The 14526-nt window shown below is 37.0% G+C and overlaps 1 protein-coding gene across 1 annotated transcript; it reads right to left on the bottom strand.

The window, feature by feature from the left end:
• Positions 1 to 780: 780 nt before the first annotated feature.
• On the bottom strand, positions 781 to 4342 carry LOC149533032 (pentatricopeptide repeat-containing protein At2g03880, mitochondrial-like). Its single transcript, XM_089806576.1, has 2 exons — positions 4128 to 4342; positions 781 to 3837 (listed from the first exon to the last, which is right to left on the bottom strand). Exons 1-2 carry the CDS (start codon positions 4215 to 4217, stop codon positions 985 to 987), a joined length of 2943 nt encoding a protein of 980 aa, XP_089662702.1. The 5' UTR covers positions 4218 to 4342; the 3' UTR covers positions 781 to 984.
• Positions 4343 to 14526: the final 10184 nt, after the last annotated feature.

Raw genomic sequence — 14526 nt, 5'->3', positions numbered from 1 at the left:
AGAATAAACATGAACACATGTAATAAACGAGTATCAAGTAGCTTATCAAATATATAAACTAAGTATGAAATAACATCAATCAAATCAAGTAACCAAGTACCACTAAATCAAATCATGTAACAATAAAAGTCGGCCTAAAAGAATTCAGCAATATAACAAAAGCAAACTAGGGATAGGCACTACATGAAAAGAGTGCTTTTTGAACCTCGGAAATTCATTGATGCCAGCGTGTTACACAAACATTTGTGTAGCACTACCGTCCAAGAGAATTCTACTGAAATCAAGCATGCGAGTTGGTGATGTTTCATGCTCCTAGATTGTAGGATAAAATCTTTGTATGGAAATATACAAATTTATCATTATTTGTCAAATCTGAGTGGAAAATTTGAGTATGAATTGCACAAATATGTAAATTTTGACACTACTAGTGGCCAAGAGTTTTAGGGCTTTGTAATTTTTTATCAAGTTTTTTAATTATAAAACTTATTTTATTACATAGGTTTTACATTGAGTGTCTCTGCACTTCTTACTCAATGAGGTCTTCAGATCAAAAAGCTTCTAAATATTCCCATGTAATGTTACTTCACTATTTCCTGCTTCAGTATCCATATTGACCTATGCCAAGCAAGCTTAAAATCTCAAGAAAAAAGAATCTATTATACATCAAAATTTTAAGTTCGTGATCAAAGAGACTGATTTGGTTTTTTGGTGCAAATTTACATTTACGAGTAAATTTATTTAAGTTTTCAACCTCAGATCTGCACAACACTGCAACTCAGGTTTTGGGTCAAGATAATTCAGAAACTACATTTATTTATTCATGCACAAGCACAAATATTATTTCCAAAAAGAGTGAACAAGATTTTATATTTTGCAATATACATTTCAAAATCCTGGTAGAAGGTTGAATGCCAAAATATATACATGAAACTGCTCTGGGAATACCAAACAAACTTGTAGATTTGTTACTAGTTTGGCCAGGCATTACCAATAATCTGCACAAGAACACAAACCATCCTTGAAATGATGAAATCTGTTAGCATCCCTTACAATAATTTCTCGTTGTGTTATCTTTGAAATTAATTTGGTAGCAGTATGACAGTCCCCACACACCCGAAGATTCTTGAAGATTCGCAAAGTTGTACATGAGGGTGTACTGATAAGCCCCAAGGAAATAGCCAACCTTTCACTATGATAGCGAATTAATTGTTTCTTCTGTTCCTCGTCTACATTTCGCAGTACAAAGTTGGTATCAGGCACATATCCTGCCACTTCTAATTGTTCAGTCAATTCCTCTAATTTTGCATAGATTTCATCTGTTAGTGGGTGGAATCTGTCACTCGCAACAAATGTATGCAATCTCCCATTTACATTGATCCAGCTGCATCCTGGCTCCTTTTTCACTTGGTTGTCTCTCATCAATTTTCTCACCTTTGCTACATGGTCCCATCTACCAACTGCAGCATAGATATTTGAAAGCAACACATATGTTGTTGCATCTTGTGGTTCCAATGCAAGACAACATTCTGCTGCATATTGTCCTAGCTCGACATTTTGATGAATTTTGCAGGCACCAAGCAAGATCTGCCAGATCAATGCACTGGGTTCTATTGGCATTTGATCAATGACGTTCTTTGCTTCGTATAATAGTCCAGCACGACCAAGAAGATCAACCATACAAGCATAGTGCTCCATCTCTGGTATGATGCAATGGTCCTTGGTCATAGAATTGAAGTAATAATAACCTTCTTCAACAGATCCAATATGGCTGCATGCAGATAGAACGCCCACAAATGTGATGCGGTTCGGTTTAACATTTGTCTGTTGCATTTTTTCAAAAAGTAGCAAAGCTTTCTTGCCATAGCCATGTTGGGCATATCCTGCAATCATTGAGGTCCATGAGATAACATTTTGTTCGGGCATTTTCTCAAAAGCCATCTGTGCATCATCTATGTTCCCACATTTGGCATACATTGTGAGAAGGGAATTCCCTAAAGCAATATCTAACTCGGTCCCAATTTTGAGGATGTAACCATGAAGCTGTCTCCCAGGCTCCAAGGATTCCATATCTGCAACTGCCCCAATGAGAGTAGAAAATGTGTATTTATCTGGTGCAATACCTTTCTGCTGCATCCGACTAAATAAATTGAAAGCCTTGTCACTGAATCTGTTCTGACAATATCCAACAAGTATAGCATTCCAAGAAACCACATCTCCTTCATGAACTCTGTCAAATAATTGTTCTGCATCTTCCAAGCTACCACATTTTGCATACATATCAATCAGGGCACTGCCGATGAATGCATCTGGCCCACATCCCATTTTGATGATGTTTGCATGGGTATTTCTGCCCACTTTCAGATCTCTTGTACAAGAGCATGCACCTAAGGCACTCACGAAGCTGAAGTGAGTTGGTTCCATTCCTTCCTGTTGCATGTCTATGAAGATTTCTAGGGCTTCTTTGGCCTGCCCATTTTGCAGGTAACCTGCAATTAGCGCATTCCAAGAGATTACATCTCTTTCTGAAATTTTCTCAAAGACTTTATGTGCATCGTTAAGAATTTTGCAATTTGCATACATGGTAACTAGAGCATTTCCAACAGAAACATTTAACCCAAGTCCAGCTTTGACAATGTGTGCATGGATTTGCTTTCCCTCTAACAAATTTGTCTGACTGCCCAATGCCTTAAGAACGCTTGAAAATGTATATGGATTTGGCTTTATACATGCTGGATGCATCCGGCAATATAGTTCCAGAACCTCCTCTACATGACCACATTGTGCATGCTCAGCAATCATTGCATTCCATGAGACAATGTTATGGTCAGGAATTACATTGAATACACTGCGTGCGTTTTCGATACTTCCACATTTTGCATACATGTTAACAAGAGAATTCCCCACAAAAGCATCTAACTCAAACCCACTTCTGATGATATGCGCATGGACCTCTTTGCCATTAGCCAAAGCATCTGGATTGGCGCATGCCATAAGCATACAACTGAAGGTAAACTCATCCAGCTTCACATCCGGAGTTTGCAACTGTATCAGTTGGCAACAAAGTTCGAGGGCTTCGTTATGGAAGGAATTTTGTACATTTGCTGCAATTATTGCATTCCATGAGACAATGTCTCTTTCAGACATACTGTAGAATACTTTGAGAGAATCTTCCACTTTGTCACATTTAGCATACATCGTAATAATAGTATTTACTACCGAAACATTTGATGCAAAACCTAATTTGAGACTGTAGGCATGGACCTTTTTACCCCATTCAAGAGAGCTTAAGCTGGCACATGCCCTCAGAACACTAACAAGAGTGGTCTCACTGATCTGCAAACCCGTGGAACACAATTCACAAAACATTCTCAGCGCGTTCTCGCTGTACCCGTTTTGTGCATAACCCGCAATCATTATGTTCCACGAAACCAAATTTCTCTTTGGCATTTCCTCAAACATTTGGCGTGCAACCTCTATAAAATGACATTTGGCATACAAGTTAAGAAGATAGTTTCTTAGATATATACTTGATTTGCAACCCGTTTTAATGAAATGGGCATGCAGCGCCATACCCAAGGCCGGCGCTTTGATACTCACACAGTACTGTACGAGACAGGCATATGCGTTGGAGTCCAATACAACTCCTTCCCGCCTCATTAATTTGAAAATTTGCAGAGCTTTCTCCAATTTTCCTTCATTGGCCGCCAGAGTCTTAGGGAGGGAATTCACAAAACTGCTTGACACCCTATAATGTCCGGATTGTGTGAGGCTTGCTGGTTCCACTAGTTTGGCAGAGATGAAAGCTCTAGAACTAGCAAGATTTAGGCCAGAAAATTCCTGCCATGTCCATTCAGTTATAAATTTAAGCACGTATCAGTTCAACATAACAGACTCAGTTCTAAAATTAGGTGGCAGATTAAGCTCAATCAAAATAACCTACAATGCGCTCTTTCCAAAGAGATAAAAATGACAAGTCCAACCCATGATTATCTACCAATGTTAATGACTATCTACATATTTTAACAGTTGCAGAGTTATCCAAAAGAAGATTTTGGTAAGCGAAATTCGTACTTTACTTGTCCCTCTGCTTTTTCAAATTCAAAACTATGGTTAGTGGCGGTTTTTACCTTGTGAGCAGAGGGAAAATTGGTGGAATCCCATTGAGTCCAACACTTTGTGTGAATTTGGTGGAAGTGTAAAGCTGCTAATGGAGCCATGGTATTTACACCGGATCAGCTCGATGATCTTCAGTGCACCGCAATCACTTGGATTATGCGCTGTGGACACAGCTTCTTCACTTTGTACTGTCTATTACACAGTACACACATTCCAGTATCATCATTACAGCTCGAAGTTACTATTGACCTTATCATTTCCGAAGATACTAGTTCTCTAGCCATAAATTTAGATACATTTACTTTGCTCTGAATAGCTTCTACAGATTAAAAATCAAGTGTTCTCTTGGTATGATTCGCCAATTTTATAACTGCATAGCTGCTGCCCTCACAAATGAAGAAATTGATAGGATATAAAAGTGTAGTTACTGTTAATTTTAAATATTTACACATTCATTTAAAAAAGGGGGCATGAGGACGTCTTGAGAGTTAATTGGTAATGTTTGGAAATTTGAAATTCAACTAATAGAAACAAAATAAATCGGGTAGTGGCAAGATCAATATGAAGTGGTGAGGAGGGAGGGGCCTGGGTTCTAAATTTTTAGGAGCTGGAGGTTATGAATGTATTTTTTGGAAGGGTGGGTGCTAAAGTTTTATTTGGAATCAGGGTTGGTTCCACTATCTACGGATCGAGACAGACCACCACATTAATAGAGAGGACCGTATTTGTAGGCTATGCACATTGGCTAAGACTGAGACTAAGTTGCACTTCATTTTGCATTGCCCTATTTATTACGAGATCAGAGGGAGATTTTATTGTTTATTCAAAGAGTGCAACTCATTGATCTCCTTATTCAGCTATACAGATCAGAGATGTTTCACACTTTATCTCTGGGAGGTGATGCAGCTTCATGATCACACCCTACAACTTTTATTCCCCCTGAAGCAGGCTGCAGAGCAACTCATTACCGACTTCTTCTTGCCCCCGCCCTTTGGGCGGAGTGTAAAGCAACCCTCGGATACCTCCACCACTGTTCACTCCAAATTAGTGCGACCCCACAAGGCTTATCTTCATCTTCATCAACATCAACCCACCAAAAGATCTCAAAGACAACTACATGCTCTCCCTCGCCTAGGTCTTTATCCTTCAGTGTTGGACTTCTTCCAACCTAGGAAGAACCATTAGTCTGCGTCTTGTATTTGGTTTTCTTTCCTCTTTTGTTTGCTTTCCCGACCATGGTTTAGTGGTCTGTTGGTTCTTTGCTTCTTGTTTTGTAAGTTTTCAGTCCCATAGACCCTTGTTGGTATCCTGTTGGACATTAATAAATTTATCTTATCTTATCTATAAAAGTAGACCCTATTTTTTAGGTTTTTCATATTGAACTGATGAAAATGGGTGGGTATAGCCCCACTAGCTTAGGGAATAATTGTGCCAATTGTCAACAACCTACCTTTCATTTCCCCACCAAAATGAAATCCTCCTTGATTTTCCCACCAAAATGAAAATCCTTCTTCATTTTTCCACAAAAATGAAATAAATCCCACCAAAGAAATTTATTGAGAATTTTATTTTTAATATTTTGTATGGTGGCCTTGAGTGCGTTGCAAAATAGATACTGTCATTTCCAAATATTATTTTAAATTTATTTTCTTTGCATTTTGGTTTTCTTGTTTAGAGAGAATGTTTTAAGCGTGAATTTTTAAGTGGGTTTGTTTTAGGCACCGACTATTTAAATGGATTATGTGTTCGATTTTTGTTATGATTTTGTGTAACAAAGCCTTGCTCAAATCTAGATGTTATGTTTTCTGTTGAATTGGTGAAAATTATAGTTTAATTTATTTAAATAAATTACAATATAGATTGCAAGACAATTTTTTTAACTCAATATCATGATTCTAAAATGTTTGTATATATGCAAAGTAGTATATTATAAAATTAAAAATATACTTATGATTGTAATAAAAAAAGATTATCACAAATTTAAAAAATTTAGCTGATTTCATTTTAAATTCCATAGGACCATCAGCGTCCTTGAAATTAGGAGGTAATTTTAAAGTAGATTTACATCTAAAATTCATGGGACCGCTTCCCTTTAAATATTCCAAAAAAATCTAAGCAGCACCCGCTTTATTCTTAAGGAAGTAAGGGCCCATAGGACCCTAGCCCAAGAGCAATGTTAGTGGAAGGGAGTAGGAGTCATGATTATTTAGTTTATCAATACATTAATGAGGTGTAGAGTGATGTCAATGATAGGTCGCCTTTCATATATTTTAACTTCTCCCTCCTTTTCTTGTGTACATTTCTTGTCAATGAAATTGCTAGAGCCATGTGAGGGAGCTACATTTAAGAATTTTCCAACCACAACCAATAGTTATTTGTCAATTGCAACTACCACCAATAGTCAAATCCACCTTGCCTAAGGGTCACCCAAAAGCAAAGCCTTTAGGTAGAGTGTAGAGCTTTAACTTATCAATTGGTTGTGGTTAGCCTAGCTACCCCTGCCCCTACTAAGCACATCATGTAATTTTCTCATAAATTTTAATAACTTTTTAAAATACACATCCAAATTTTTTTATATACTTTAAGCCTTGTATCACTAATAACTATCAAGTCTTTTGTTGAATTGTCTATTTAAATATGAGCTAAGATGGGAAACACCCTAACACTTATCTTCTACATTTTAGATGCACTTATTATTTTTAATTAGTTGGAACTTGTTTATCTTATTATTTAAGATCAAGACTACATTGATATACATGACCTATCTCCATTGTTTGAGACACTTGCCTTTGTGTAAGGGCCATGCACCTATAAAGCTACTTTGTAATACTTTTGTGGTGCGTACGTGTGTGCATGTGTGTGTGTCCATTGTTTGAGACACTTACCTTTGTGTTAGGGTCATGCACCTATAAAGTTGCTCTGTAATACTTTTGTGTGTGTGTGTGTGTTGTACATGACCTATCTCCATTGTTTGAGATACTTACCTTTGCTTTAGGGCCATATACATATAAAGCTACTCTATAATACTTCTTTGGAGTATGTGTGTGTGTGGATAAGTAATGAGGCAACATGGAATATATTTCAAAGAAATAGTTTGAAATGACCACTTTTTAACTCTTGCACACATGATGGGTCCTATAATGTTCATCAGTATTACACATAAGCTAAAAATTTAGTTATAAGCAATTAAGTTACATATAAAAATAACAACAAAAAGTTGTCAAAATCCTTATCTGCCCTTTAGGAGCTTAGGAGGCACAAAATTACCTGTAACAACTATTAGTGCACGTCCCTATCTATTAAACTAAATTTATAATTATTGGAACAAGAAGAGGTGGTGGTATCAAGTAAAAAGATTCATGTAAAAAAATAAGACATCTCTTCAAACATTGGCATGTCATAAAGGATACCAATGTTAAAAAGCACAGAAAAGTATGCAAAGGTGTCTAATAGGAGGCAATAAAATGTAAAATAAAACTTCTAATAAACCATGTGAAGCCAAAAGTAAGAATTCTTCTATCTCTTTTGTTCTTTAAGAGTTGTATTTATGAAGCTAGCTCAACCTTGCTTATACATTCACTTTTTTAAAAATGAATATATCATATGTTTCATGTGACATTCTATTATATGATTAAAATGAATCATTTATTATATTAATTTTAGTTGCATTATTCATCACATTCAATTACTTACAATGGGTCAGTCATTAATATTAGTTTTCTCCTTGGTCTATAGAAAACTAATGTCACTTTTAAATAATTAAAGTAAAATTGTAGTGGTGAAAATGTATACATCATACTTTTCACTTTTTTGGGGGGCACTACTTTTACCTCGCTAGTCTTTTTGCAATGACTAACACTAGCATGTTTTTATGAAAAAGTTGGTAATTTATGTGAGCATTGACTTATTATGAATTTTGGTATCTTAAAGTTAGTTATCATTTTCTTCTCTATTCAAATTTATAGTACAAAAATGATCCTAGTTTGGTTTTCAATTTATTGATTTGTACACTTAAAATTTTGGATTCTAAAAATAGTCTTGTGTCCTTTCTTCATATTTGAATATACATGTCTTGAATTATATTTAAGGATGTTTTATACAATAAAAAATTTATTTCAGTATAGAGATGTTTACAACATATATAAAAATCATTGAACACCTCTTGCATGCATAAATAAATCATTATTGAAGATTTGCCTTGGTGCTTACCATTGTATATTTATAGTAGTATATGATGATATTGTGTCATTTCTTTGATTATATTTTTAAAATTATTGTTCAAATATATTAAATAGGTCAATTTAGACTGACTAGAAGAAAAGCACCTTAAAGATGTACATGTCAACACCACCAAACTCTCTATTAATAAAATCGAGTGCATTCACCATTTACCCATCTCATATCTAGACCACTAAACATATAATTGTTATGTTGCAATGGATCTAAGTATGCATCACATCCATAAACACGAAAGCAAATGTACATACACAACACATTAAATTGGTTACCCAGAAACCCTCCAAGATGAAGGTAAGACTAGGGTGGCCTGATGACACCCACAAATCTTCAGTACAACTATAATAAAGTGTGTTATCTGTTAAGGTTACATTGTTTGATCACTTTTGGTGATCTACCCTATGAGGGGTCTACCCTGTTATGAGCTTACAAGACTTATTTAGTCTACCTTGATTAAAGGATTTAAACTTACAACTAAGTAAGCACTCTATTAGGAGATTTGAATAGGCCTATTAGGACCACTCTGTTAAGACATTTACCCTGATACATTGGTTAGAATGTCTCAATACCTAATCCTTCAGTTAGCACTTTGTTGCTAAATTATGGATCTTCTCTTTCCAATCTTGATTTGATCTTCTTATCAGATATACTATGTTCTTCCCTTTACTGCTCTATTTGGTCTCTTCACTTCTAACATATATAGCCTTCCTTCACTATCACTTCATCTCTACTCACATCCCTCTGATTTAGGGTTTGGCTCCTTCTTTAGATTAATATTTAATGAACCTTCTAGATCAAGATCAATGATCTAGATTCATCCCTTTTGTCATTTAGTCCTATTTTTTTGATTGGTTACACTAACTTCATAGGGATTGATGTCATCTAAAAAAATGTGTAATTACTTCTTAGTTGTCTTTATAATACATAAATTAAGTGAATAAGTTAGCCAATAATGGTTTACATAAGTGTTTGTGCCATCACAAACACATATGTCAAAACTGGTTTACTTGGCAGTTGAATATCTCGATGCTTAGTCCATATTGATATACATATTGTCCCCTGACTTCTGAAAGCTTGGCAGTAATTGTCTTACTCAAAATAGATTGTATCTTCTTCACTCGGCATTTACTAACTTTTGACATGCTCGACATACGCTATCACTCGGTTCAAACTGAAGTAATTGGAAATCAAAGACTTGCTTGGCACAAGTTGAAATGTGAACAAGTCTATTATACATTGCTTGACATTTATTGGATGGCTCAATTGCAATGATGACCAACCAACTATGCCTAGGAAATGACTAAGTGTTTAACACTAGTAGGCAGCATGGCTTAGAGATCAACAATATTGTCATAATCAAACAAGTTAGCTAATAACCTTTCTAGTTTTAATTTATTTACACCATAAGCTTATGTTTACTTGGCTAGTTTTCCATCTCATCTTGCATCGAGTTGATACATTTTGTAATGCCTTGCTAGGGAACCCAAGACAAATTAATCTATTATGTTGCAATTTTTACTGAACATTTTTTACTTTAAAGTTTATACAAAATCAAGTTAACAATGTAGAAGCAATATAAAATGTACACATCGTATGCACATAACCATACAAATACAATTTTCATTTATCAAAGGTTCCTTGACATTAAATCACATATGAGTAATAATAATTAATTAGATTTAATCTTAAGTGCAACATCCACAAGTATAATGAAATATTAGATACATGATCTCATATTGAACACATAAGTACAACTTATACAGTAAAGCACATCTAAATACATAATATACATTACACATGTCACATGGTATGTAATGTCAAACCAAATATAATACATCATTCCTTAAGGACCTTAAGACACACATACATAATACATGAATACATAGATATATCAATTGAACGTAGAGAATGTCTCCAAGAGATAAGAATGAGAATGGTACTACAACAAGAGAACATCCATCACCAGTGCAACTATGTATGGACCCCAATGGTAAGAGAGACTACCTCCCAACCTCATGGTAACCTAATCAAGCATACTTCCATTATGTTGTGGACATAATAAATGATCCACACAAATATCGCAAACCTTAAGTATGAGATCCTAAAATCTCTCTACCTTAATGGTGCCATAATACTGATAAAGAAAATATAAAAAATATCAAAACAACAATTGAAAAAAACTAAAACCACGTACCAAATCCACAACTAGATACAAATCCCCAAATCAAGTACCAACACTAATGACAAACAACCACTAAAAGAATATTAACTTCCAAATCAAATACCAATCACCAAAGGAATAGTAACCAATAAATAATTGGTAATCATCAATGAGTACCAACTGTAGACACCTAAATTTGATTACACTATTTTAGTAATCCTATTTAGTTATCTAAAAAGGCATTATTAATTAAATTTCTATTTAATTAATCCTTTGTCATCCCCTAGTTGATTAATTTAATTAATCATCTATAGTCCTAATTGATAAATCAAATAATCTATTATTTATCAATTAAACCCTATTCTTCTATCTAATTCCAAAAATCCCCATTTATTAAATAAATCTATTTGATAAATGAAATCCTCAAATTCAAAAACCCCTAACCTATCTCTAATCCTCCATTTAGCCTAATCCACCCCATCCACCCATACTAACCTAGCTTAGCCACTAACTCACCCACCCTCATTAATGCCATCCACTTGCACATCTCTAACATCCCTAAGCTAATCCTAAACCCAAGCCTAATCCACCCTCTAATGTTGTCACATTCCTTAAACAAGTTTAAGACTTTCCTAATCCAAACCAAAGTCTCCCCTCAAAAAAACCCAACCACTAAGTCATGAGTGCTCTTACAAAACATAAAGACTCTTACAAGCCCACTCATGACTCTTACACCCATCTTCCACACTCTTCCCTCTTCCACACTCATTCCTCTTACATCCCTCTTACATACTCAACCCCACTCATCATGCCCTTAACCAACCCTTAACCCTACCCTCTCACACTCATCCTCCTTGTGACAAGTGTCACCTTCCCATTGGTGCTAAACAAGCACAATCCATGTGCTCTCCTTTGAGTGCATCCTAGCCCTCCTTAAGCCTTCATCCATCCTTGCATCTAAGCCCTCCATCCCTCTACCCCTTAGCCTATAAATTGAATCCCATCCCAAGCCATTTAATCAACAATCTTTGAGCTAAAGTTACCATGCTATTTTGAGAACCAAAGCCATCAACCATACCCTTATAATGCCAAATTGAGAGCTCACAAAGCTACCAATTTTCCATTACTCATCTCCATTGAAGCAGCTTTTGAGCATCTTGAGCATACATCCACAGCAAAAGGACACATCTACAGAATCAAGAAAGCATGGAGTGTTTTCTCTTGTGAGGTTTGCACTTCTTGTTCTCTTTCTTTGTCTAAGCATATATGTGAATTTAGTTTTTGGTTTGTGAATGTTTACTTTATTTGTTAATGTTCTTTGCATACTGATTCTTATTGTTTGCATTCTTCGATCGATTTACTTTTGTTGGCGCTTCAAGTTGGAATTGAACATTGTCTCTTAAACATGAGTGCTTGCAAAGTCTAGATTAGCACACATAAGAGTCAGTTGGTAAAAGAACAAGCGTGTTTTTTAGCCCAAGGTCATCCGAGTCTTCTCTCCCCTTGTCGTCTTTCGAGGCCATCTTGGGTGCATAAGATTAGGATCCAAAACCTTGTTTCTTTTTAGGAGGCCTGCTTGGGGATTTCATCACCCCTTGGACGACCTCAACTCCAGCGCTCCGGCGGAGTATAAGACTCGGGAGGTGAATCGAAAGACACCTCTCTTGGGATCAAGATTTTGTCATTCGGGCTAAGCCTCAAGGAACTTTATACCCTTGAGAAGTGAAAGAGGAGAAGTGGGTTACCGCTCCTCTCGGCTGTGTGACATCCTTTTGGTCTCATCTATGGATTTGGGCCTCACGTACCTTGCGTATATCGAGGACTCCCTAGCTAAACCAATTGTCAGCCTTGCAGAAAACCATCTAGGATGTTAATGTGTTTGGAGTGATTGATCGAAACATTTGTAGAACATACACACTCCTTGGCGCAAGTATCACATTCTAAGAACCACAAACTTCTATCTGGGTGTTCCTATCTATTGCTTGTTTTTATTTTACTTGTTGAATGAATGTTTTCCAAACTTGGTCAATCCTAGCTTAGGGCACACTTAGCGTAGTCACTGCCTATTTTGAAAGTTGAACAAGTTGAAGCAAAACAACTGAGATTTTTCCCAAAGCCAAGCAAATTCAGGAATTTATGTCGGAACAACCCAAACCAAAACAGAAGTTTCACAAGGTCAAACTCAAGCCATCTCTAGCATACCAAGAACTTTCAGCCAAGAGAAAAGAAATAACACCAAGCCCACGAATTGCCAAATTCCACAAAGCAGAGGACAAAGCTATCAACGAAGCACTTCAAGAGGCCTGGTTAGAGTGTACCATCAAATTTAGCCAACATCCAGGAGTTAATCCTGCTTATGCCTTACCAACTAGGCATGATTTCTATGATTAGACACCCTTGTTTCTCCACATCTTCTTGGATAAGCTTCACTCTAGAGTCATCTTTGTAAAAAAGCCAGCCATCTTAGGTTATCCCCTTAAGCATTATTAGCTCATCCATATCATTTAGAATCATACCATCTAGCTAGCAATCCAAAATCTGCACATCTAAGCTTTCAAAATTGTTGTCACCTTGCTAAAAGTTTGCCATTCCTAAAACCTTCCAAATCCACCAATCTCACCAAGGTTATCCCTTTGACAGAGCTTTGTCTAGGGTAATCTAGCTTTGTCACTTGTTATCCCTCATCACCTTGAGCTAAAGGTTGGGATCCACAAGTGGTCAATCTCGTGTTCTTCCTAAAGGATCGTCAGTCTATCCTTAAGTTGACACAATCACCACCAAGCTTGCACATAGGAAAGCAGACCTTTTGTACTTTGACAACATATCTTTGAAGTTAGAATCCCCAACCCAATCCTCCTTAGGTTTTGTCATATAGCTTTGCCTCAACCTAGGAAATCATTTGCATAGAAAAGCATTCCCCCTTTTGCATCCATCAGCATTATTGCATCTCATCCCTAGGAGCATTTTTCATGCCACCCGTCACTTGCTTAGCCAAGAAGAAAGAAACAATGGAGCCCTATCATTTGGATCGAACAGCCTCACCCCCCTTGAGCACTCAGCCATCCTTCAGCCCAGAGCTAGCTATGCCATCACCTACTGACATTGAAGCTTTCATGAACCAACCAGGAAATGCAGTATTAGTAAACGCCATTATAGACAAAAACAAAGAGACAATCATGGCTAATTTTCGAAGGGACAATGTAGGAACCTTTGACTTTGGAAGACCCCCTCCATTATCAGATCCATCTCACCCATTGTTTGGGCAGCTACCACCACCCATAGGCTCTTATGATCCAAATTATCCTCAATATATTCCAAAAGAAGAGCCTCCAGCCAATCCATATGACCCAACAGACCCAAACATACCATCATCCACCCAAGTTGAAATCTCCATGCCGCAAGCCAACCCAGCCACCACCACTCCATCCTTGGTTCATACCTCTCCACTCCAAACCCCCTTTACCCAAAACATCTCACCGTTCACCCCCTTCACTATTGTTGTTGCTCCCACACCTAGCCTTCCAAATCCACCCATCTCCCAAATTAGTGCTAGCATCTTTGGCCAACCTCAGCAATATACAACAGGGATGCCACCCATGGGGCCAAGTAATCAACCTTTCATCACCCCCAGCTTGTTCACCACAGCCCAAAGCACAATCCCATCATTTCCATTAGGTCTCGGGAGCTCAATACCACCAGCCACAAATCCACAAGCTACTACCTTCACTCCACAAAGCTATCAAAACCCAAAAGCTACTGCCAATCTTCTACCAAGCTCCCAAGTGACCCCAGCTCCCACCACCACTCTACCAAGCTTCCAAATCCAGCCACAAAGCTATCAAACCCCATCAGTTCCATTCCCAAGCTTTCAATTCCCACCACCTCCACCACCAACTAATCCAGTACCTCCAATTACCAACTACTTTTCAATGCCACTTCTAGGAGGTAATCCACCACCCCAACCAACCACCAATTATTTGCAAATGCCATCCCAAATGGGGGCACAACCCACA

The sequence above is a fragment of the Cupressus sempervirens genome, chromosome 10 (genome assembly GCF_028749045.1).
Source record: "Cupressus sempervirens isolate cs-2001-9-10 chromosome 10, ASM2874904v1, whole genome shotgun sequence".
Lineage (NCBI taxonomy): Eukaryota > Viridiplantae > Streptophyta > Pinopsida > Cupressales > Cupressaceae > Cupressus > Cupressus sempervirens.
The sequence above is the reverse complement of the archived record's forward strand: the minus strand, read 5'-3'. Positions and strand labels throughout refer to the sequence as shown.

Excerpts from the sequence above, each read along its gene's own strand:
- LOC149533032 (XM_089806576.1), bottom strand. The coding sequence starts at position 4,217 with ATGGCTCCATTAGCAGCTTTACACTTCCACCAAATTCACACAAAGTGT. Across the intron at positions 3,838-4,127 it reads ATTTTCCCTCTGCTCACAAG|GAATTTTCTGGCCTAAATCT; the intron begins GTAAAAACCGCC and ends TGGACATGGCAG.